General features: G+C 38.4%; 4 protein-coding genes and 1 long non-coding RNA gene across 8 annotated transcripts in view; 3 read left to right on the forward strand and 2 right to left on the reverse strand.

Moving 5' to 3' along the window:
- Window positions 1-13,259, reverse strand: part of Trpgamma (Transient receptor potential cation channel gamma) — a 102,009-nt gene extending 88,750 nt beyond the window's left edge. For 2 of the 4 annotated variants that reach the window (XM_072006520.1, XM_072006519.1), the window contains exon 1: window positions 12,902-13,259. The gene's annotated coding sequence lies outside the window, so the exon portion shown is untranslated. Of the gene's footprint in view, window positions 1-9,931; window positions 10,888-12,901 lie in introns of those variants that run through there. The other 2 variants (XM_072006517.1, XM_072006518.1) reach the window with 1 other exon arrangement.
- A 30-nt stretch (window positions 13,260-13,289) lies between these two features.
- Window positions 13,290-16,071, forward strand: Gkt (tyrosyl-DNA phosphodiesterase glaikit). The gene is made up of 6 exons (XM_072006532.1): window positions 13,290-13,472; window positions 13,549-13,632; window positions 13,711-14,815; window positions 14,909-15,451; window positions 15,520-15,724; window positions 15,792-16,071. The coding sequence occupies exons 1-6, from the start codon at window positions 13,448-13,450 to the stop codon at window positions 15,921-15,923; spliced, it is 2,094 nt and encodes a 697-aa protein (XP_071862633.1). The 5' UTR covers window positions 13,290-13,447; the 3' UTR covers window positions 15,924-16,071.
- Window positions 15,792-21,138, reverse strand: LOC139988808 (uncharacterized). The gene is made up of 3 exons (XR_011800215.1): window positions 20,999-21,138; window positions 19,238-20,850; window positions 15,792-19,014 (listed from the first exon to the last, which is right to left on the reverse strand). It is a non-coding gene; the product is annotated as an uncharacterized lncRNA (long non-coding RNA).
- LOC139988802 (protein THEM6) lies at window positions 18,836-22,628 on the forward strand. The gene is made up of 4 exons (XM_072006561.1): window positions 18,836-18,995; window positions 19,971-20,185; window positions 20,658-20,843; window positions 20,995-22,628. The coding sequence occupies exons 1-4, from the start codon at window positions 18,836-18,838 to the stop codon at window positions 21,103-21,105; spliced, it is 672 nt and encodes a 223-aa protein (XP_071862662.1). The 3' UTR covers window positions 21,106-22,628.
- A 525-nt stretch (window positions 22,629-23,153) lies between these two features.
- On the forward strand, window positions 23,154-25,354 carry LOC139988805 (protein THEM6). Its single transcript, XM_072006565.1, has 3 exons — window positions 23,154-23,632; window positions 24,683-24,897; window positions 25,015-25,354. The coding sequence occupies exons 1-3, from the start codon at window positions 23,488-23,490 to the stop codon at window positions 25,249-25,251; spliced, it is 597 nt and encodes a 198-aa protein (XP_071862666.1). The 5' UTR covers window positions 23,154-23,487; the 3' UTR covers window positions 25,252-25,354.
- The last annotated feature ends 153 nt before the right edge of the window (window positions 25,355-25,507 follow it).

Consider the following 25,507-nt stretch of genomic DNA (forward strand, 5'->3'; position numbering starts at 1 on the left):
CCGCTCTCTAACGAAATGTTTCGTAAAAGCTTGTATTGTCTTGCTCATAAAGTTCACTCGTTTGTTTCGATGTATTTATGTAACTATAATTAATATAACTATACTTAATTCTATACGAAGATCAAAAGAGAAAGAAATAAGTTAAACTTTTCGTATTTTATAGAGGCACGACTTATTATTTAACGATGTCTCGTTTTCATATATATGAAACTCGAATTAAATTTCTCGAAATGAAACGAGAACTCTTTTCGTCTTTCCCGATACTACATCTCCAGTTCAAGTTTGCATATAATATCCCTTTGCCAATGCAATGCAATTATGCCTGCACCGCTGTCTGTAACAGACCCCGTTATTTGGTAAAGTCAAAGGTAATTACAGTCACCCGAATATCGCCGGCCTTTTATTTTACAAATATCCCGCTCGTAACTCCGCCCGTTCGTTTATTATTCATCGCCTTGACAATTCTCGAAGTCTTCCTTCTGACAGAAGACCGCCGTGTCAATGAAAATGTTCCTTTTGAAATTTCGTCGGCACGCGGTAACGCGTGACTAGAATCAGAGAACGAACCTCGATATAACGACCAATGCAAATTGGATGATTCGCCAGAGACTGATTTTAAAGTAACGCGACCAATAGAACGAAGCATGATAATAGTCCTTTATTTTTTTTTCTTTTTCTTTTTTCGATGCTCGAACACGACTGTGCCGTTCCTACGATTCATCCACGACGAAATTCGAATCGTTCGGTTTGCTCGACTTTAATTCAGAATCATCTCTGCCTCGTCTCTCTTATCCATGCGTACGCGGTTTGATCGTCGACTTTGAATTTCCACGGGGGAACGCGGACTTAAACGGAGGACAGAGTTTCATGAAAATTGAGAAAGTTTGGTCAAACAGCCGGAAAAGTTCCCCGGCCCATCGATCCAATTCAAAACGCATTACAGCGATGTTAAAGGATTCCCGCGGCTGACGAAGGAACAGGTCGCGGGCAACGAAGCCAGTTAAGGACACGAGCTGAAGGAAGGGCGGCGAGAGGGCTGTGAAATGGTTGGAGTGGAATCAATGAGGATGGCGTCGCTCTGGGGCGTCGACGTTTAGCTACTCGCCGGCGCTGCCGACTCCTTGCGAGATTCCTCCGCATCCTCAAACATTCGACACGGAGAAGGTAAACAGAAAGAGAATTCGTTCGATTACAGCGATTACCTTATTACCCTTTCGTTGAATGGGTCGTTGATCGAGTTGGATATCGAATCGTCGTAATTCAGCCTCGACTAAAATCGAGACACTTCAGAGAAACTTTCTATTCGAGCGAATTTCATTATTTCGAGTAAAAATAACTTGGGTTCTTTTCCGAAACTCGTTCTACGGTTCGCTAACTGCTGAAGTTTAGGATTCGATGGCAAACGAGAGGATAGAAAGGATTCGCGACGTTGTTTAGATTGTTGCAACATTTAACTTCGCTTGATCCAAGTTCTTCCTTCAAACTCGTGCGTATCCAAAGTGAAGTTGAGGAAGTTTATTTGCAACGTGGGACAATTCTGCGTTACTAACTCGTTAAATTCATTGAAACTGTCGTTGCTACACAGTTATTGTGTAACTAATTAGGAGAATACAAACTGTTTCTGGTAATTGGTGCTAAACATCAGGAGCACATCGAAACAAACAAAAAGGTCTCGACGAACGTAGGTTAAATATCGTTAGTTTTAGAGTTACAAGATGCTCGAGTATGAATACAGATACCTATGTTTATTAAAGCTTTTTGTTTGCTTATTTATAATTTCTTGCAACTTTTTGAAACACTCTGTAGATACCGGAACAGGCGGCACGGTTCTTTGAACTTGCAAATGACTAATATCGTCGTTAAATATGAATCAAGAGTTTGAAGGGGGACGAACACGCGCGACAAGCTTAATAAAATGAAATAGACGAGATCGCGGTTACTCTTAGGGTTGCTCCGCGCGCAAACGTAATTGCATCTTTCGCCGCGTTAATGGATTCCATAGAAAGTTTCGCATCACTCGTGACAAGATCGGAAGGCGTCACGCGTCACGTTACATCGTACAGTTCATTCTTAATGACGCATACGATTTTATCGAGAATCGTTCTTATCGAGATATGTAAAATTTTGTGTGCTAGACCAGATTGGCCGCGTAGTAGTGACACGCGTATGTGAATATGAGTGTGTGGAAATATGTGTGTGCGCGGCGTCTCGAAAAACAGACGAATGTAACTGTTCCGTTGGTAGTGTGGTATGTAAAATGGTGAGACAAAGTGCTGAGACACGTGCAAATGTATATCGGCGAAGATCCTGGGAATCGTTTATTAGACAAATCTAAAACTATTTTAATATGAATTCTAAGTGTAACCTTAGTGTTCTTTTACTTTTATTTCGGCAATTATGATCCACAATTCTATACAGTTCTATAATACAAGAGAATGTCCAGTACGCAAACTTTCGTCCGACCGAACGTTGTAGCAACTAAACGATATTTCTTACTCGTGTCGTCCTACGATCTCGTATTTTGCCTGTTCTGTTATGATATTATGTTAATATCTCACATCCTAAAACGGCATCAAAGAGGAAACGTATTGTATCGAGTGTTGGAATAAAGCAAGGAATGCTTCAGAAGCTGAGAAGAAATAAGAAACTGTCGCAAATATTGCAAAAATCTATGACCCTTGCAAGATCTACGATTAATGGCACCAAAAATTAAAGCTGCAATTGGAAATTATTTCTGTGTCTCAACAAGTAGACAAATGTTAACGAAATTGAGAAATAAGTACATCTGGACTCTGTATAGTTATAGTTTATGTTGATAAATTAAAAGTAAAGGAATATCAATATTTAGCCACGTATAGCTCAGAAAGATTGGAAAAAAATTATATAATAATGCGCAATAAATTATCACTTTTTCTTGAAGTGGTGGCTACTTCTAAGAAAACTCTACATCTGGTCTTTAGTTTTCTCAAGCACTGAAGCCACCGACGGCGCATAGAGAAAAGACTACGTCGAAGGCAAACCATAAACGATACACATACAACGTTGGCTTCAGGGTTTTTCAGTTGTAGGGTAACGCTGCTAGCGTGCGGATCTGGACCAGCTCATATATATATTTTTTAAATATTAAAGCGTAAGTACAAAGTTCGGAATACAATTTTCTACCTTACAATTTATCCACGCGTTCCTTTGTATTCACATACATCCAATAACCTTAACACTTTTCATTAAAAAAAAAATAATAATGTCATAATTTCAGCCGTTCAATTATCCGAGAAATACGACTGTCCAATTTTAATTCGGTTAATCGAGACTCTGTAATTAGGACATTGGAAATTTTATTTCTATTGTGTACAGTCGTCAACGCCGAAACAGCGGATGAATAATTTTTGTTGTCGCAAAATCGTCGATTCCAGTCTGACTGCATTCAGAAATTTATGTAACGGCATAATGTAATTTGCGATAGCATGGTTTCAGAGGTCTCGACCATATCGCTGCACGAGCGACGAATAAAATAAAATTTATAACGACGACGTGCGACGCTCGATACGATTTCCGGCTGATGATCGCGCGAAATTGCTACCACAAAATTAATTCATACGTGACAGCTTGTTATCGAAACATATCGTTGACCGATTATCGAGTGCACGTGTATTTTCCAACACTGTGTAAAACATCGCGAAAGCGGCAGAAGTTCGCTCCAGCGGTTGAATTACCCCGTGGTTCACCGTTCACTTGCGATTTTACGCCACGCAATGATGATGTTTCCCGGACCTTCCACCCAGAAAATTTAAATTTCCGTTGTAACAAACTACCCTGGCTGCTAATTTGCATACGCATCGACTGCTACCTGTAAATTGCACGCATGCAAATACATAGCTACGCGATAGATGCACGTGCGAGCACCGTGACATTGAACGTACATGTGTATCGAAGCTACGTGTCGATATAATAGATACCACACGCGTAAGTACGTGTACCTATCCGTGTTTTACACTGTGTACACACTGCTACGTACATGCGTGCGTGCACATACGATCCGTGATACGCATCTATTACGGGCATGTTCAAGCGCCGGAATTATTTCGCACTAATCGTCATCTCTGGATCATGTGACTCGTAATTTCGTAGGGCTGCAAATAAGCGGTATATGCCGCACCGTGTCAAGGACGAAGCAATCATCTTCCTGTAACCTGTATGTGGCATTTAATTTCCGGGTGCAATGGTAGACGGCGTTTTGCCATTCTGAAACGACCCCGCTGGTAGCCAGCTGTGCTCGAGAGATCGGTCAAGTGAGTTCGATCGAACTGTAACTTTCTTAAATTTCGCTTGGAAGAAAGAACGAGTAGGTACGATGGGAAAAAGTCGAGTGCGACAAAAATGTGTGCTTCGAAAACGGGAATATCGCCGTGTGTACGTGCAATATACACGAGACGATTCACCGGAAGCTTTTATAGGATACGAGCACGAGAAAAATGAAAGGAAAATTGTGCCTCGTAAATACGTGTTGCTGCAATTCTAAGCAACAAATCATTTTGCTCGTTAAATTTCTTTGGGGCGACGCGTGTCGCGGTAATTTTAGAAAAGTCTGAAGGGTACCATTTCTTTATCTATCGGCGCAAGGTCTTTCGACGTTGGATAGCGAAGCGTACAGACGAGCGATTAAATTATATCCCGCAGGTTTTAACCTACTCGTAATAAACGATACGGTGTTCCGTGGCTCAATCCTCTATCCTACGCGAAATATAGTTATTTTCGGCAACCAATCAATTATATCACGTTTCTTCCCCTTGTGAAATCACCCATAATATATCGCACGATAATCATACGGTCGTATTAAACATCTACTTCCAGACATCTCTACGATATTTATTACTACGAGTTCAAGACACGTTCTCGTTAATTATATCTTCACTGCAAATAGATAGAAAAGAATTTCAAGGATCGTTCTAAAAAATTCGTAACACTGTTTAATATTAAATAATTAATTCGGAAATTCTTCCTAGGTAAATATGGCTCCGGCATCGTTTTATCAGAGAAACGTTACCTATTTCTAGCAAAATATTCGGTGCACGGTGGGATATGCTCGATGCTAGTGGAAAACGGTAGTCTCGAATGACCCAAATAATTGAGCGCTCCGATAACCTCGATTTAACCGATGAAGAAGAATGAGAATAGGATAGTAAGAGTCCGGCCGAGGAATAAGGTAAGAAGATAGCAGACGAAGAAAAGGTGCTACGGTTAAAGTTCCTCTGAGTGGCCTCCCCCTTTTCTCTTTCCTCGCCTCGTCATTTCATGGTATTTTAACGAGCACTTTTGTGCACCACGTTGAAAAGGAAGTCCGAAGTTGTGCCTGCTCGTTCTGTAGTCTAAAAAATTACCGTATAGCCAAATTACAGCAAATAATCGGACATCAAAAGACAAGACGTAGGTAGGGCAATATTCTACACTCTTTTATATCGTTCGCGAGCCAAAACTGACGAAAGAAGAGATTTTATTCTAACTCGAGTACTATGTTTCAACTTTTGAATTTTACTTCAATTATTTCACGAGTATGTTCACCATGGTGGCACTTAAAAAATACAATTTTACACAATTTGTTTCACGAATTAAAGCGTTATAGATTTAGGAGCTTAAGTATACTGTTCTATATGGGTTTCTCATAATCGGCAATACCACGAACCAAACGATATATTGTTTTAAATTGCTACTATTTTATGCAAATGCTCTTTCCATATAGAGAATAATGTCGAAGAGAGAGAGAGAGAGAGAGCAAGAAACAACGGGCCATTCGTTTCACGATTAACTAAGCTTACGTAGAATTAAACGTTGTGAATGTTGAGTCGAAAGGAAACGAGTTTCGCAAACGTAGCAGCTCGACAGAGATACAGAGGAACGTAACGTGGTCAGACGACCTGGGGATATGTCGGGTAAATTCGTGTAAACATGTCGTAGTCGATCAGAGCGAACGCATATCTCGAGATTGAAGTTTGTATATAAATGGGCAGGCGTGTGCTCAAATAAAATATCAAAAGTTCAACTTACGCCGTAATGCTTCAAACAAACTAAAACCGGGAAAACCGAGATAGAATACGTTGGGAACGTAGGGTTTCGATAAACTGGTTCGTCGTTATCGACACGATGGCGGTGAAATTATTGACGAGTGCGGCTAGAGAAACGTCTTGCGATTTTCTTCACAGAAATTACTTCGCAAACTTGCGTCTATCGAAACCTTAAATTCCCCTCTGATGGAATTAGGCCATTGGAAACTCTATAATACGTACTTTCATAAAATTTGTCTAGAGAAAAGTATTTGCTAGAGAAAATTATTGGAACGATGGTACCGCGACGCGAGACAGTTCGGCCTGTTTCGTACGGTACAAATGGAAATGGCCACTTTTCCGTAAGATGGATTTGAAGTGCATCTCATTTCGATTCAAGAGTATGTCGGTTTGGGAGCGTCATTCCCTGCGACATTTTCCATTTTCAAAATTCCATTATCGCATTCAACGTGCCTCTCGACTTCTCTTGTGAAAATTTTCAATGGCAATTTCTCCTTTCATCGATGCTTCGAATTTTAACGAGCTCGAACTGGTTAAAAATCTACGATAATACCTGACGTCTAAAGAATGAAGAGAGAACTGTCGAAATTAACGCGATTAATTATACCATTTAAATCTGCCGTGAAACAGAGATATGTAGGTGTACTCGATCTGTTTGTACCGAGCACAGCGAAACAATGACGGTGATTACCAAGATGAATTTATTCATGGCGTGCCGTCTTTGAGGTAGTTCATCAGACAATGGAGAGATCCTTCGGGTTAAACTCGAGATCGTGCAGGTCGATTAAGAAATGCACGCGAAGACCAGCGTAACCAGGTTTCAGGTGTTCGAACCTGTGTACTAAAACGAGAACCTTGTACTTTTTAACAAAACGAATATAATCCACGCTTTTTAAAGAATTATCGTCTTCTGCTTTGTCGATTGAGAGTTATTTACATTTACGTTCAAATTACTCTCGGTACGGAAATGTTTCTAGGAAAAAAGGAAGAAAATGTCTAAAGCTACTTCATAATTGAATTTGGATGAGATCCTCCTTGTGTTTCGTAGGATTGCGAACGGATGAATCCGCGTGGATTACGTAACAATTTGCCACATGGCGCAATACCGGTGCTCGCATTTCTTCCTCTCAACAAAAAATAACTCGGAACCGAATGATCTATGAAAGTTGAATATACATAATTCATATCAGTCCCGTCATACTATGTAAACAAACATTTTTATAATCAGTACGATGTTGATCGTAATATCGTTTGGAGACAGTAAAAGTCCGCGAGTGAGCGTTACACCGACCAAGTTCTCGCTGTGGTATTAGAATATTAAAATATTAATCCCTTTACGGTGCAGCGTGGAAAAATATTTCGGAAACTTTCATTCCAAACTTGTTTGCTGTTTTCTACGATAACATAACAATATCTGGGTATTCGCTTTCTCCCAAACCGTTCGATGATATTAAATGTTAACTTTATTTGAAATACAAGTATCGAAGAAAGAAACATCGAAGGATCTTTGTTGTCTCGTGCTTAAGATCGAGAGCCACTTCACGTGAACTATCTACAACGTTTCTCTGGTTTAATGCCGGTATTCTCCAGATGGCTGGAGAATTATCGGCAGCCTATACAAAAATTAGTTGCCATTACGGCCGATTATTCATGAAATGATCGAGCGATTCGCTTAGAGCATTGAATGAAGATTCGAGTGTCTCTATCGAACGCGTTCCTTCTGCTTGCTTTTCTCAATGGCAACGTTTACAATAGCCACTTTCAAGTTGGAACTTTTTAACTAAAGAACCACTCCACATCCCACAATTCGTCTCAAAGACTTTCTTCCGAGTGACATTTTTTCTTACGATATATCGCTTAATAAATTTTCTCGTTCACGTAATAAATTCGTATAAGAAGAAATTACAAGAATTAATCAATTTTTTCGCATGATAGTAAATCAGCAAATTCTTTGATAAAATAAATGAAATGTTGCCAGTAAATTTTCTAAATTACGAGTGATCCGATTGTCTTATTTGATTTAGTATGATAAAATTGTAAAAGACGAGAATACAAACTATGATTTGTGATATGTTTGTAACTTTTACACTCTGCAACGTTGTCGACCGATGCATCACTATGCAACACAGGACAAGTTCAGTAAGAAACGCGGTATAACGTGTATCAATATAAATTCCATTTTGTTCGTTCAATAAATACCAATTCAAATAAACAGTTCGATAAATCTACATCTCGTATGACGGAAAAATACAATCGCGAAAAAAAAAAGAAGGACAGAAATATATCTCATGGATGGAAATGAGTCTCAAACAGAGCAGATAATTTATCGTGTAAAAAATGATCTCATATATTTATTCGAAATAGAGTAAAAGATTTGCGATTTATCGCAATCAGTTTACGAAATGATCACCTAATTCTGCAAATTTGCATTAATTAGTACCTTGATATTCTACAACGTTTGAAATTTGGGCGCCTGTGTAAATGTCGACCTCGAATTAAATTATTATATAATCACGGAGAGCAAGGATTTTCGATTATACCATAACGCGAATAATATTTTTAATCGATCAAGGATATACGATACTAACGTTTCGACTATCGAATAGAATTTGGAACGGTATTCCATCGGAAACTACGATTTATTTTCGCATGCACGCGGCATAACACGATTCCCTTTCGCTCGTATTTCGATACACTTTCATATAAACAATGACATATACAGTTGAGGTACAGTTTGAGTAACGAAACTTTCGCCGAATCGTTTTTCGATGCATGGACCGTATTCTTTCGATATCCGTGATTAATCGTTCCACGCTCTATAAACTTCCACGCAGTTACTACGATCCGGACAGCCTTGGCAAGACTTCATTGCTAACCGGTCAAAATTAATTAAAGTTATTCGATCACTTTAGCCCGTCATCCCCCTTACCGTAACAGTTCAATCAACACGATAGACCTTTTTTGTATCTTCCTCGTGTCAAACTTTCGTTCGTAAAATGAACAGGTTTAAAATGAAGAAAAACCGAAGAATGTAGGACGAAAGTATCGATATATTCTCCAGTCATTCTTACCGTTCATTCGATATTTTGTAAATTATTCGAGCGAAATAGAATTCACGATATCGCTTGTCTAAAAATTTCGTTCGTGATCGATGATTTATCGATAACGAGCAGATACAAGTTCTCGGGGTGAAATGATTCGAAATTACAAAGTGTGTTGCGAAAACCCGCGCAGCTTTTCATTGCAACGTTGCAACAACGATGGATTTTAAACTTTCTCTTCTTTCAGAGAACTTCGTTCTCGTTATAAATCTTGCTTACGAATTTTATACTTTAAAACTTTTGAAACTCTTTTTGAAGCAATTTGTTGCGTATTCTAAATGAAGGGTATCCGCGTTTTCGAAACTTGACATCGGCATGATCCGAAAATGACAAGCAATACCGAGGTTGAGAGGAACGTTCTCGCTATCGAATCGCTACGTCTTTCATGCTCTGAATGATAATTTTGTTAAAATTTCCGTACCATGTCGAGTTCCGTCGTATCGTGGAATTCAATTCATTATGGTCTCAGCGTTACCATTCAAAGTCGCCTCGTCGTTCCACGAGTTTCGAGAAAACAGAAAAAAGGAAAACAAAAAGAAAGAATACAACAACGATAATCCGTCGCTGCGACGACCAATACATTAAACGTATCGTAGACTTTCGACCCAACTACTTTAAAAGTTTCTCAATGTACAATAGGAAGGGCGCGTAAACAAGCGTACAATAACACGATCGAAAATAACGAGTGATTCACGAGGCGACTTCCGTTTGGCTCGCGCGAAACCGACTGTTAACGACGAATCGGTAGTATAACGGTGTAAATAAAGCGACCTTGACTTTCTGGCATTTCCGGGCAGCGATGGATCTTGATTGCTTTCTGAGTGCCTCCAGAGGAAACCGCTTTCCGCAGGATGCGTTCCAGCCGACTCCACCACGGCACCACTTCTAACTTACACTGCAGTTCACGTGATCGATGCGAGGGAATCACTGTTCGACGCGGGTAGATCACACGGTCACGCGACGCCTGGATCAACGCGGTTCTAACCGGGGCCACCGGTAGCCGCAATCTTTGAATGAAAATCGACGATAAAGCGCCAACACGTGGCTCAGACGTACAATATCCGAGTACCGAGAGTTAAGATTCATTCGCGAGACAGAGACGGTGGTTAAGTGACAATTAAAGACAACGAAAGTCACTGACACGAGATCCGGCGTGAACACGCGAAAGTCACGACGGATGAATCGCTCGCGGCGCGGTCTGGGCGGTGACTGAGCGGACCGAGGCGTCTCGACGCACGGCGTCTCTCCCACCCCTCTCTTCGCATCCTGCAAGCCTGACGGATACCACTTTTCGGTTGCTCCGTCGTTCGCCCCTGCCTTTGCCGCGTGACATTCGACGGTGTTGTGTTGTTATTTATTGGTACCGAAGTACATTCGACGCACTCGTCGCGAGACTCGTTCGTAACTCGATGCGTGTTTCACGGTAGTTTAAAGGCAGATTACCCCTCCGTCTCTTCATATCCATTTTCAACGAACGTAATAGAACATGGATAGAAATGATGCGCACGAGAACCGAACGACCGACGATAAAGACTATGACTAGCGTCTCGCCGCGTTTTTTACGAGGGTATGTACATATATCGACGTTTCTTGCTAGCTATTAACCCCTAAGAAGGTACCTCGTTATCGCTTAACATTGTTAAATATTTGATTAATAATTTGTATCGAAGTTGTGACGATACGAAGGTGAAATTACGAATCTGAAGTTTTCCGATCTCGTTTCAAAAATATGTAATTATTGCGAATAAGCTTGATTTTTTTATTCGGTTCCCGTTCACGCGTTCAACCAGTTCATTGAAACCAGTTAATTTGTAAGAATTTAATCTCATTCTTGTTCGGACACTTACTGACGGTATTTCTCGGTTTTTCGTTTCGACTTTTATATCTATCCACGATGTTCGTTCATTTCATTGTATCTTTATTGTATAATTTCTGTTTTATTTCATTCTTCATTACGTTATTGTATTTTATTTCATTCTATTCTATTATTTTTCTATCTTTCCTTTCAATGTGTATTTTTGCTAAACCTATGGCCGTTTATTATTACAATATATAAAAATATATAAAACGAAAATTACAGTAGAAACTGGAGAATCGAGGGAAGAAGCTTCAGTTCGCTGCACCGCCACGGCGCCGTGCGAATCGTGAACAAGTTTCAACTAGAACTTGATAACTATCGAATCTGACGGTAGATAATCCAATCTTCGCTTATCCTGCCGCTCCTTTCTTAGCTCTTTCCTCCTAAAAAAAGGTCGACAGTCGTCGTCGTATTTTCTGAATAAGCTTGTCCTCGTTCGTTCACTCGTTAATTCCACCTGCGTCGCTTTTAAGAACGTCCTGTTTCCCGTGTTGGGAATAGAATTTCGTAAAATATTCAGAAGAATCCATGTTACAGAAGTCGGGATATTCGCATGCATGTATTGACTGGAAATAATGTACTGTCTAACGAATATAAAATGTTCGACGAGGAATCGATTCGACGTGAGTGTTGGCTTCTCGACGTCGAAGCGCCTTCCAATTACTCTCCACTTGATCGAGCCATAATCCAAGAAGCAAACGTTTCTAGAAACAATTACGACTAAAGGAGCAAACTGTTAATTTCGCCGAGCTGCCTGTTCGTTTTCCTGGTGACTTACGAACGAATTGCTTGTATTTTGACGTCGGAAACGTTTCCTATTTCGCTCATTCGATTTATCTCCGTGAACGTCGTCTCGAAACGTAAGCGACTCGAAACGAAGGATAAGCTATTTACTTTGATAAAGTATACAACTAATTTAGAGTGTTTTAACAGCTTGTGCAATATACGGTAGATATCCGATAGAAATACTATCATTTTGAATAAAATTATACGCTCTATGTACTTCGTATCAAATTATTCTAAGTATACTATTCTTTAATATTTTCAAGTAAAAGAAGCTGTTATTATTCGCATAAATACGTTTAGAACTGAAGCTTAAACGTTAATTCGTCTGAAGAACTTTTGACAAGGTATATAAGAACATTTGTTGAAAAAGTCCAACTTCTTTTGGGAAGATCGCCTACTTTTATCGTGATCTGTTTTTAAAATAACTACTTTCCCATTTTTTAATCAAACGATGCAAATTTTTCGACGCTTCCCCAGTGGCGTGTTTTTGTTTAATATTTTCCCCAGACAAATCATCTTTGTGCGCGGGACGTCGGTTGAAAAACATTCCACCCCCTGGCGGCGACTTTAATTTAATCATTTCAATACCAGTGGCGCCCTGTAAATTATGCGCATGCATATTAAGCGGACCGATTTTTAAGACCGCCATCCCGATTCTTTCCGCGGCTATTAATTGTTCTTGGAAAAAATGGAAATTCGTCTTCGCAATTTGTTCCCAAGAGACGCTCGCCGAGCGTCGAGCGCGCTGAGATGCGGTCGGTAAGTTTCCTCGTTGAAACTTAACCCTGGTGCTCGACGCTGCATCGGTTAAGGACGCGCTGTTACGCGTGAGACGCTGTTAATCGTCCCCCCACCCCCCCCAGCTACTACGTCTTTCGTTCTCCTTCATCACTTGCTTTCCTTCGATCGTTTTATTGAGAATCGCTTTCTAACATTTCGTATCGCATTTAAGATGATATTTCTCAATGTCGCGTTTGAGACGTATTAATGGCACCGACGTAAATCGCTTTCCAACAACGATTCATTTTGTTCTACCTTATATCGATGTTATTAATGTCTTAACTTTATATTGATACTAAATGAGTTTATTAAATTACCTTTCTCGTTCCTTATCCCTTGTTCGATGATGTTTGGAAATATCTTACAGCAGATTATAGATCGAATGTATGAAATATTGCTAATCAACGATCGTGTTGAATATTGTACATCGTGTTGTATGTCTTCCATCTTGATTAACGAAATTGGCGCTCATTGAAGTTCACATGACATATCATTATTTGACAATGAGGATTAATTAAATAATACTAAATATTCGTGTCGTCTCATCTTGGTATAAACTAGTGAATATAATTTAAGTGAGTAACGTTAACAATTTATATGGTTTTACGTTGACTTCCACATATTTTTAAAACTACGTTTTTAAGACGCGCGGACGCAAAGAAGTTTAAATCGAAACTAATTTCAATTCGAACTACACTTACGCCATGTCGTTACAGTGCCATCTGCTCGTTCTCGTCAATAATTTGAAATAGAAGTTGGTCGGATAGGGAACAAATTGTGATAGTATTACGCGTTATTGTTTTATGTAACATTTAAAGGATAACTTTGTACTATCATCTTTGCAAATTAAATAATATCACAAAATGGCAACAGGTTTTATGAACAATGGTAAGCATACATTAACTGGTTTTAAGGTTAAGATTGAATTTCGTGCAATTTAAAAAGTTGCACTGTTTTGTGCAAGTTTCAGTCAAGAAGCAATGTCCTTACATGGAAAAATGCTATCGCAAAAACCCAATTCATTTCAACGAGATGTCACATCCACACTGTAAGTTTCATATGTTTCTTGTCAGTCTTATTTTAAGTATTCATCCGTGATCAAAGAAAAACATATGATCTGTTTCAGTGGAAAAAATTGTAGTAAATCAGTTAGAAGGCGAAATACAAATTCCCGAGGAACTTGATTTTGAGTGTTCTGATCGTTGTCTTTTGAAAGACCAATTAAAGATCTTACAGATGGTATTAAGAAAAGACAGAAATAGCGATGGAAGCAGTTCTTCAACCACGGCATCAAACTCTAAAATAAATAGTGAGAGTCCAACAGTCACTATTGAAAAAACAGTTTCTGAAACTTTAAAGAATAAAGTGGAGAAACATAAACAAGTAATGATTCAGAAAAGGGAAAATAAGTTGAAAAATATGGATGAGGAAGCAGAGGCACTTTTTATGTCTTCTAATGAAAAAGATAATCAGAGAAAAGTTTCCAAAATGAAAGAAGAATTGGATAATCTAAAGATAACCGAAGAATCCATGCACAGATCTAGCTCTCAAGATAAAAAGAGAGATAGTAGTATCTTTGGTGACAACGATAAGGAAAAGAAGAAATCAAAGTCAAGTCATACTAGACAGGTACCAGAGTGTGTTCAAGATACAAATAATAGTTTAAAGGATATGGAAAGTTCTAGTTCTTCAAAAGGCACATCTTTGATGGAAAAATTTGAATTATGCAATTCTACAAAATCTAGGAGCGAAGTCAGAGAGAGAGGAATTAAAATGATGAAACAACAAGGATTTGAAGTATCCGTGGCAGAACCAGGAAATTTTGATATAAAATATGCCTTATCAGCTCCATATCACTTATTTCTTACAAGAATTCAAAAATCAGAAGAAACATATAATCAACAATTTTCTATAACGTGTCCTGAGATCTTCGACATTAGTTTAGGGGAAATTGTAAAAAGTTTGCATATTAATTTCATGGTTGATGTTGGGTGGTTATGTTTGCAATATTTATTGGCTGGACAGCGCACAGATATGTCTATTTTATATGGAACAAGAGTGGACGAAGAAAAGTTAAGCTTAAATATCACTATGATACCTGTGTGTATGCCAACAAAATTTGGTTGTCATCATACTAAAATCATGATCCTGAAATACAAAGATGATGGAATACGGGTTGTGGTTTCTACTGCAAACTTATATTCAGATGATTGGGAGAATAGAACACAAGGGTTGGTTAAATAATTTTAGACATTATTTTGTGCTTGTTTTAAGTAGAAGAGTTGTTTTAATCGATAAACAGTTGTTTCAATGTTGTTGATCAGAGTTTGGATATCGCCACATCTTCCACTGCTGGCAGAATCTGCAAACCCCAGTGATGGAGAATCACCAACAGGATTCAAGAAGGATTTCGAACGTTACTTGCACAAATACGGACACCCAGCTTTAACAGAATGGATTTCTGTTGTGAGAAGAGCAAATTTTTCTTCAGTAAATGTATTCTTTGTGGGATCTGTTCCTGGGAGACACACAGGTGTGGAATATGACTATTGGGGTTATAGAAAATTAGGTCATGTTCTTTCTAAACACGCGAAATTACCTCCTGATGCACCACAGTGGACATTAGTTGCTCAGAGTTCAAGTATTGGTAGCTTGGGTCCTAATTATGAAAGTTGGATTCAGGAGGAAATAATATCTTCGATGTCAAAGGAGAATCCACCAGGTTTGAAGAGCTGCCCGAACTTTCGGTTCATTTATCCATCTTTAAACAATTACAAACAAAGTTTTGATTGTCGAAATGGATCTTGTTGTTTGCCATACAGTATTCACACGCATTCCAAACAAGAATGGCTAGAATCCTATATGTAGTAAGTTCTTAATTTTTATTTATATATTTCTATTTATATATGTACATACTGTACATACATTATTTCAGCCAATGGAAAGCTACACGAACCGCTAGAGATAAAGCAATACCTCATATAAAAACATACACAAGAATTTCGCCTAATTTAGAAAAGATTCCTTGGTTCGTTCTTACTAGTGCTAATTTAAGTAAAGCCGCATGGGGAATGGTCAGGAAGGATTCCCATCATATTTTGAATTACGAAGCAGGCGTTTTATTTATTCCGCACTTCGTTGTACGTAAACGTATTCTTATTTATATATCCTTTATACACGTTTCAAGTATACATCATCTTTTTACAGACTGGATCAACCACGTTTCCTATCAAAAATGAAGAAGCTGGTGTTCCCGTTTTCCCTATTCCGTACGATCTACCTCTAACTCGGTACGAGAGTGGGGATAAACCATTTGTTACTGAATTTTTTTCTAGCTAGTAATATCTGAAAATGGAAGAATACTATTATAACATGAAAATTACATATATTTATTCTTCTCTATATTTTTCGTTAAGCAGAGTATCAAACAGAACATTATTGTACAAATGATTTTTTTTTAGAATAAACATGATAATAATTGCTTTGATACATATATATGTTAACTTAGCATTACAAAAAAAAGAAGAGATCTACGCTTTATTTGCTTCGCGAATTGCTTTTCGTCGTCCCATTGCGGACATAGTTTAGAATGTAATGTAATGGTTCTATGAGGCTTCTGGTAGGCTAATAGAAATTTTACGACGTCTGAAATTCCCACGTCGTACGTGAGATATTTATTGATTAGCTCGTGATTCGTGCCGATTTCGTGATTGTTCGTTCGTGGATCACGCGTTTTCCATAAAACATCAGCAGGAAAGCGTTTCCTGGCCAGTACCTTTTCGACGTAACATCGTATTGCTTGTGCATGCCCCGCCTTCAAACAACGTTTGACGAACTTCTTCCCCGTATTAATTACATATAGTTGGCATACGTAGATTTCGTAAGACGAGGTCACACAAGGTAGCGAAACGAACTCTTTAACTTCTTAAGAAATTTACTAAAAAAAAAAAAAAAAAAAGAATAGCAGAAAAAGATTTACATATGAAAGATTAAAAATTCTATTTAGGAATGATCTTTTCACGAAGAAAGTAAATAAAACATAAAATACTACAAAAGGAGGATTCACGATGAAAATCATCGTTTGAATTATCCGTTATTTTAATACGTCATAAATTATATTATACTCGTATTTACATTCGACGGTGACGTCGATACATACTTATATTGTATACATTTATTGTATAAATTTTAGGTGAGTTTTCAATTCATAAGAACGAGAAAAAAGGAGGAAGATTCATTATTCTAGATAGATCACGATGATTTAACATTATATTTGTCCCTTAGTGTCCTATAATTATTATACTTTATTAATATAGATATTGGGAAAATTGCGTCGATACGCTTCGTTCTTTTTTTACGTAGATATAATCAATATGATTTAGCAATGAATATATTAGAAAACTTCGCTTGTCTCCTTAATCAGCGAGTTGTAAGACTCTCAAAGTTCAAGGATATTGTACTTTTCGGTCAATTTCCTTGTTACTTTGTACGTGTCTTCTTCAAAATCTACTATACAGAATCTTATAATTTCTTTCCGCTTTCAAAACTGAAGATTTCAATGTACAACCTTTGAATTCATCGCGAAGAAAAACCGTTTCAAAGAAATCAGTTTACGCTATGATTTCCAAATTTATATTTTACTCCCTGTAAAAGCAGAGGCGTTCAAAATGGCAAGATTGGCGTCATCCTGGCATAACACACGCCTGTACTTCGGTTTGCCATTAAGAAAAGCGCCAAGGATTTTGACGTCAACGCGCAACGAAGTGTCGCCTCCCACTAGGAACCGGCATCATGGTTGGAAGTCCTCGGCGCAGATGCGACTTCTGGAAAGGGACGTTCCGGCGCCTGTGACGCCGACGACGACATCGAACCCGGGAACGCGTTGATCAGCAGTTTGTGAGATGTCGTCGACTCGAACGCATACTCCTTAGCTCTGTACTTGTGTACGTGTGTTCCTTGTGTGCGTGCGTGTATAAGTAGATAAGCATGTGCAGATTCGTGTTGCCGTGAATAGTCAGGCACAGGACAGTCATCGGGCGTCCTCGACGATTCCACCTGACAGACGGCCGCTAGGTAGGTCGAAGCGAGCATACGAAAGCTAGTGAACGCTTAAACGTCGAAAACCTAAACACCGATCTGAACAATAAGAATCTTGTGATATAGAAGAACTAGTTGTTGTCAATTGGGAAAACACCTTCGATTTCGGAAGAAGCAATACCGCATTGCGAACCTCGACGAAGAAGACGGACGTTTCGGGACAATATTTTGGAAGAACGCGACCAATGAAAACGTGCTTCGCGTGACAATCGCACAACCTCTCGAGGGGGAAAGTATCGAAAGTAGCTTTCGCTGGGAATTTTGAATTGCCTCCACGGTATATTCGTACTACCAGAAATTCTACGTTTAAACGTTACATCAGTGGATATTACTACATGGTGTCGTTGTTGCACGGTTGCGATTCGTCATCGTTCCGTTTATTCATCGGTGTACAACGATCAGCAACGTTGCAAGACGCGCGCGGTTCATCGGATGCCTATTTTTGATGTGCCGCTTATTCGTCAACGATCCCCTGCCACTTGGCAGGAAAGCATCGCGTGATCATAGCAAACGCGTATTCCTAATATTTACACTGTTAATTAGTGAGTGCAGATTTCGGACATTTTATTACTTTGTTAGTTTCCAAAGTGCTTCGCCTGCCGAGTTCTTTCGCAGAGTGATCGTTGTCAAGAAGGAGATAACCAAATCACTGTCTTGCTTCTGTCTCTTGTTATTGAACATTTGCTTCCTAGCATTAAAAATGTCGTATCGCACGACTCGAGTGGAATATTCCATGTGCACGATTACAATGAGAAACGCACTCCATGAAAACGTGACACTCGATACTTTTTGTTTGAGTATTTAAATGGTATTGCTTCTGGCATTTCAGGTCCGAGGTGCTTCGTATATAAAAGAACGCCGGACACGGGCTGCATTATCTCTTGATGCGTTCAATGGTCGTCCGGCATGTACCGATGTATTTGGAACTAATGTTGATCGTCATGGTGCGTCGATCCACCTACGATCCTTTGACATGCTAATCGAGCAACTTGGCTTTTCATCGGCGAGAAGCGAGCCAGGAAACGCAGTCAGAATCGACGACGAATCGATAAAGTGGAGTGTGGCTTCCCGACGGTGGAGGAATTCCAAAGCCTGACCACGCGGGGATCATACTCCTGTTCGAATTTGAGGACGTGTGAATCGCGAACTTAATCATGATGATAACCTGCTGGGTGTTGGCTGGTGTATCTGGAGCTATCGTGCTGCTTTATGGCCTAATAGAAGTTCACTATTTCTTGCGTATGTGCTTGACCGTGTTCCTTGCACGTTTCTGCAAGAAGAAGGTTCATATCCTCGATGAGACCACCGTTTACGGTATGTTGGCTGCTTAACCCTGAATGAGATTAGAAATAACGATGATTAACGATTTGATGTGAAAACGTCTACAATGCTGCCTTGTTCAAGCTAGTATTATCGATAGCACATAACCGAAACGTTATTCAAGAATATAGAGATTCTATGAAAATGCATTTCATGCATCTTTGTTGCTACGTAAGTCCAGAATCCTTACAATTTACTGACTTATCTTGGGCTCATTCGCGTAAACCTTGACCTACCATGCGCGATCAGTTGGTCGGTCGGTTGCTCGTGTCGCAAATCCGTACGAGTATTGATTGTGCAGTACTGTGCTGCGAAATTCTACAAAGCTGGACCAACAGATCGAAATGTAAACGACGTAAATTTTGCAACGTATTTTATCAGTATGCGCCTTTTCTTTCAGTAGCGTTCTCATCCTATACACGGTGGTCTGAATTCCAGAAATTACCTACGAAAGAACATACACTTTTGTCAGGACTTACATGACACGCGAGACAAACAAAGAATATTAAACTCTCGGGTTACTTAATATGCTTATTATATTCCAGCAAATACTGATCTTTTATTTATCTGTCCTTGTAGCGACTCGACTCAAGCAACCTTTTCATCATTCCCTCTTCCATATATTTCATCTTACCTTCTTAAGTCTCTAATTAATTGTTTTTAATCGTATTAGTTCAAATCAGAAAAGTTTTCTATAGTATTCTTTTAATCGGAGGCATGATACGCGATTGCGGTTAGTCGTTATTCGGCTGAAATCATGCATCCTTAATTCTCTTGACCGTCATGGAAAATCGCAAGGTGCGTTTCGCAATTGCGTGTCAAAAACAATTCGTGACATCAGCCTTTGAAAATTCATATTTAACTTCAACTTTAACCTTTCGATCTTTGAAACATACATAATAAAAGAATAATCATCGTTTATCTCATTCTATTTACTCTCACGGTTGTACTAACGTTTACTTTTCGCAGGTATTTGCACGACGACGGACGTGGACACATTACTTTATCACATGAACAATGCGAGATATCTTCGCGAGATCGATTTCGCCAGGGCGGATTTTTACGAAAGGACGAGCCTCTATCGCGAGATCTGCTCGCAAGGATCGGGCGTCGTACAAGGAGCGTCGACCATTCGTTATCGCCGCTTCCTGAAACCTCTGTCCATCTTCAAAATAACTTCTAAGGTATGCGAGTGTGATCACGTAAAATCGTATTACAGAGTCACGTTCGTTGTTCTCTGTCTGATCGACTTGAGAAACCATAGAAAATTTTTACGATTCTTCGACACAGAGATCTCGGTATCCGGTCGATTATCAACATTTGTTCTCGATAACTTCTAGGAAAACCGATAAGACCGAGAAGGAAACGAACTTGTTGACACTTAGTGTGCAAATCGTTGCTGGTACTATTTTAGAGAGTCGAAGCTGTCCAAGTGTTCGCCACTATAGTTTTGTATGCACTCCGATGATCATATGACGCATTGTATCCAAAATGTATTCTCGCTATCACTTTTATCATGGTGCAAGTGGAATATCAAATCAAAACCGGTTACATTTTTCCATTATAAAGGAGAAGAGTTAATTGCGCCCATAAGGTTGTTACAAGTAACTTTGCCTATTTAACCATTCGATGTTTTCGTGGCATGTATCTTTGCAGATAATATATTGGGATGAGAAGTCCGTATTCATGGAACATCGGTTCATCACTCCCAGCGACGGATTCGTCAGGGCCATCGCGATGTGCAGACAAAGGCTTTTGGATTGTAGCGCCGAGGCTGTGATCGGTTCCCTTATGGAACGAGGCGTCAAGCAGAACGGTAACGTGGAGGCGGGTGTAACTCAGGTAAAATCTTTTTTAACACTTTTTAACGAATTTTCAGTTTCTCCTTCGTTATAAATAAGAAAACGTAAAATCTCTGAAACAATTGATTACATTAATCTGAATAATTTGCCTGGAGTGCAAATATGTAAATTAATTAACATTCATGTTATAGATACCTCATGTGCGACCGCAGATGCCACCGGAAGTCGCCAGGTGGTTGGAAAGTAACGAAATTTCTTCGGCGATGCTTCGTCAGAGCTCAGCAGCAACGACGAATTGCTGACAAAAGGAGGATACGGCGTCCTCCGCAAATGGCGCCGTGTCCACTTCCGTCTATTCGACTACGACCGTGTAAGGTCGAAGATTCGATCGATGCCAGCTTTCGTTGGTCGTGAACGCATTCATGGAATCTTCCAGTAGTTACTTTCTTGTTCGAACGACGCGCGTGATAACGTCGAATCAATTTTTTTGGCGAACAAATTACGAGTTAAGTTTGGAGCTTTTATCGATTGTATTCCCGATGGTTCGGTTGAGAATTGAGGTGAACGATCGGGCAGCTGAAAAGTTGATGCTTGTCTACCTGAAAATTGGCTCAGCGTTATTGGCAACGTAATTCGAATGCGTAATCGTGTATATGTATCCAATGTCAAAGGAAACTCTTTCGGATCGATGAGAAACAGAAATCTAGAGTACAAAGGCCAAACAGAGACGCGGAAATTATTTTACTAGGCAATGGTATATACGTGACTATCGGACAAGATGTTTTTAAATTCCTTATACGTGCGGGGAGGAACTTGCTTAACAAATCGTTTGATATGCCGACGAATTCAGTGACTTTGAGAATAATTTACCAAAAGTTTTACTAGCAACCGTGGAACGGACTGCTAGAAGGATAAGGTTACAGATTGTAGATCGATTACATCCATTTCAAAGGAGCTTCCGAAATTAAAAAGAGCACCGTTTGTTAAATATTCTCCGTTGAAAGTAATCGCGAGACGCGTGGTGTTATTTACATTTTTTATTATAATATATATTATATATGTATATATATAAATATGTATACGTATGTATACAAATATGTATGTATGTATATATAGATATATATGTATGTATATAAACAAAAATATATATATATATAAATTAGCGACTGGCGCCGGTAATGATTTCCACGAGAAAACAGTGTAGAATTCTCCCAAGCAGTTGCTTTGCTGCAAGATGGTAGAGATAGAACAACAATATATTTACAAGCGCGTTGAGCGGCGAATGTTTATACCTCTATAACGTATTACAGGTGCCTTCACATTAATCATGGTGGATATTCGCGCGCCTGCGATTGTCGAGCACTCAGACTGTGACATTCGCTTATCGATATTGTTACCGTGTTTGCCATGCATCAATTCGTTGTGATTCTATTATAAATTTCACTTGCTTGTTATTATTATGTTTCTAGCAATATGTAGAATATCCGCGAAATTGCGAGTTGGTTGTAAGCGGCTCGCATATGATCGATTTGTTGAAATCCTTATATACAATCCTTATTACCGACGCCATTTGCATGGGTGAATCCATAAAGTGTATCCCACTTGAATTTCGAAATAAATTGGTATCCGTAGTATGGTTATTAAGTAGCCGACGACGTAGCGAGTCTCTAACAGCTAAATAGCATTGTGCACGTACTATGCGTGAAAACGTTATTATAATTCTAGATGATAATAATGTCATTTTTGTCACATAATACTATGTTGGATCATGTCGTTGAAAATACCATTACCCAGGAGTAAGAATAAATATTCCTTAGATGGCTAATGTTTCTTCGTTGGAAAGCACATATTATTTTCTTCTTTATTGTTCAGGGCGATTTCGATCGAAACGATATAGTAATTGTTGACGATACAAGAATTTAGCAACGGAAGTTGAATCGAAAATTTTGTAATTTAAAATAGAGGTCACGCAATGCATGCATGCCGCGTTGAATATTTCACGTAAAGGTCACGACTTCGTGTACTTAATTTTCATATCTTAAATAGGGCATTCATACGTTCACGGCTAATGCGTCCAAGCAATGATATAATGATATATAAAACGAATAGCATATATATTTTTAGAAATCGTATCTACTCGGTTTTCTGAATTAAACGCGACATCATTTTTATAAAGTGCTGATTAGTGCAGCCAAAGAATATTCGGTTCCATCCACACCAGTTAATTCAGTTTGTATATAGTTTATATAAGAATTGTTGATATATATGCATAGTCTCTTAAATCATATTAATCGTTGATTCATTGACTCACCTATTTATTCATTTGCTACGATCATCAACGATCGATCGATTAAATTCTCACAGCGAGCCATCGAGTTGTCATCTGTTCACAATTATAAAATCACTATAATAAAAGAGGACAAAATATTATGATCTTCGAAATATTGGACGTTCGTTATCGTCTTTTGATCACGTGGAATGTTTCCGTACGTGCAGCGAGCAAGCACCGTTTCGATTACAACGAAACGTCATAGAATCAGGAACCGGTTACAGTGTAAGAAGCGACCTCGCAGTTTGGAATTTCATGGTAACCGCACGCAGTCTTCCTTGGACTGTGGCTTTGTGAACGTCAAGAGCTGTTTGTTCTCCTTTCACGTCTCGTCTTCCGGAAGCATTATAGAAAAATGGTGTGCGCCTGCTTCGTCACGATCTTACTTGTTCTCTACATACTCTTTGACGTAAATTATTTCCTCAGGATCGTGTTTACGTTAGTTTCGGGCAGGCTGTTACAGAAGAAAAAGAAGATTTTCGATACTACTACTATCTATGGTAATAATCATATAACATCTTTTCCATCGGTTATATTTCATAGTTTCAACAGTTTTATGATACTGCGGGTTATGATAAATAGGTTATAGGTTATGATAGTATTTTCGCGACTATTTTGTTCTTTATATTTAATTTTTGTATTCGATCTATTTAGAGATACATCCTTTAGTAATGAGTATTCTTATTTGGATTATTATTGGTATCGATTTGTGGCGAAATCGATGATATAACAATAAGTGTTTCATCGACCATTACAATATACAATATACAAGATAAGATACGGGATAATATTCATTCGATAAAATACTTTCTTTTTTTTTTTTTTTTGTATGAAAAGTAAAGTATCAAAGAAGCATGGATACGCGCGCGTTCGGTCACGTGTTCAGTAGGCACAATAATGACATGTAATAAGAACAATGGAAATTACGTCAATAAATTAACTTTGGTGAATGTAAAGCGGGATCCCCACCATTTTAAAAGAATTTAAAGGCAAGCATTTTTCAAGTATGATTGACCAGACATTTTTCATACTCGAAAATTCAGATATTCTTTATTTAATGCCTATGCAGAATACGTATAAATTATATATATAAATTATATTATATATTATAGATAAATTATATAGTACTAGAAGATTATAGGTATTATTATAACAAGACAAATTTGTAATGAAATTGTGATCGCATTATATTTCAAATGTTACGTTAATATCAAAGATCATAAGTAAAATGCGAAGAATGACTTTATCCTATCTACTTTTTTATTCTTTACTTTTTCTGGTATCGTGGCATTAAATTACAATTTTACTTACACGAAACGTCAAATCCGATTAAATAAGCGCTGATACGAGTAATTATTAAAGATTATAATAAAATAATGATATGATAAATAATGATGTAATAACAAACATATGCAATGTAGTTAGGTAATATGTAAAAATATAAAATTGCATACATATATTCAAATGAATAGATTAACAAATATGTAAATGTTCTTTTTATCGATAAAAATTGAAAGAGAACAGATTGAATGTTTTCTTCATTTCTCTAGGTATATGTACAACACAAGATGTGGATTTGTTTTTGAAGCACATGAACAATGCCAGATACCTTCGTGAACTGGATTTCGCACGTTTTCATTATTACGATCGCAGTGGAATTTACGCGGCCATCGCAAAAAGAGGAGGAGGTGCAGTACAAGGAGCTTCGTCGACTCGGTATCGTCGAGCTATTCCCATTTTTACGCCTTATAAAGTTATCACGAAGGTTAGACAAATATAATACAGTATAATGTAATATAATTAGCCTTAATTGTATATTAATATACATAGAATTATGTGTATCGTTATGTCATGAAATGAAAATCCTGTTTTAATTTCGCAGCTAATATATTGGGAAGATAAGCACTTCTATTTGGAACACGAGTTCATTAGTTTGACGGACAACTTCGTACGTGCGGTTGTTCTTAGCAGACAAACTATCACAGGTTTGAAGATTCCAGTTACAGAAATAATCGCTGAAGTCGAACCAAACGCGCAACGGCCCGCGTTGACCAAGGATTTAGAATTATGGCTTAGTTCTATGGAAGAGTCTTCTCAGAGATATAAGAAGGATAATTGAAGACGATCTTCTTCGTTTTACACTCTTGTTGCTCAATTTGTACTTTATGCGTTTTTGAAGTTATTTTGAATTAAAGTGTTTTGAATAAACAAATTTCTCTGTTTACGACATGATAATCGCTAATTCTCGTATGCAATTAAACGTTAATCGATCGTTTGATGCCTGTACGATAGTATTGGATTCGCAATGTTAGGTTTAGTTGCCAACCCAATAATTATTTACAAGCTTATTTTTCTGTTGCTCTCGATTATGCGAT

Source organism: Bombus fervidus, chromosome 7, assembly GCF_041682495.2.
Source record: "Bombus fervidus isolate BK054 chromosome 7, iyBomFerv1, whole genome shotgun sequence".
In the NCBI taxonomy this organism is placed as follows: domain Eukaryota; kingdom Metazoa; phylum Arthropoda; class Insecta; order Hymenoptera; family Apidae; genus Bombus; species Bombus fervidus.

What these genes read in the sequence shown, in the direction of transcription:
- Gkt (XM_072006532.1), top strand. Translation starts at nt 13,448, where the DNA reads ATGGCAACAGGTTTTATGAACAATG. An exon ending in AACAGGTTTTATGAACAATG is followed by an intron (nt 13,473 to 13,548) that starts GTAAGCATACAT and finishes GTTTTGTGCAAG; the next exon opens with TTTCAGTCAAGAAGCAATGT. An exon ending in TGGCTAGAATCCTATATGTA is followed by an intron (nt 15,452 to 15,519) that starts GTAAGTTCTTAA and finishes ACATTATTTCAG; the next exon opens with CCAATGGAAAGCTACACGAA.
- LOC139988802 (XM_072006561.1), top strand. Translation starts at nt 18,836, where the DNA reads ATGATGATAACCTGCTGGGTGTTGGCTGGTGTATCTGGAGCTATCGTG. An exon ending in CGATGAGACCACCGTTTACG is followed by an intron (nt 18,996 to 19,970) that starts GTATGTTGGCTG and finishes TACTTTTCGCAG; the next exon opens with GTATTTGCACGACGACGGAC. An exon ending in TCTTCAAAATAACTTCTAAG is followed by an intron (nt 20,186 to 20,657) that starts GTATGCGAGTGT and finishes GTATCTTTGCAG; the next exon opens with ATAATATATTGGGATGAGAA.
- LOC139988805 (XM_072006565.1), top strand. Translation starts at nt 23,488, where the DNA reads ATGGTGTGCGCCTGCTTCGTCACGATCTTACTTGTTCTCTACATACTC. An exon ending in CGATACTACTACTATCTATG is followed by an intron (nt 23,633 to 24,682) that starts GTAATAATCATA and finishes TCATTTCTCTAG; the next exon opens with GTATATGTACAACACAAGAT. An exon ending in CTTATAAAGTTATCACGAAG is followed by an intron (nt 24,898 to 25,014) that starts GTTAGACAAATA and finishes TTAATTTCGCAG; the next exon opens with CTAATATATTGGGAAGATAA.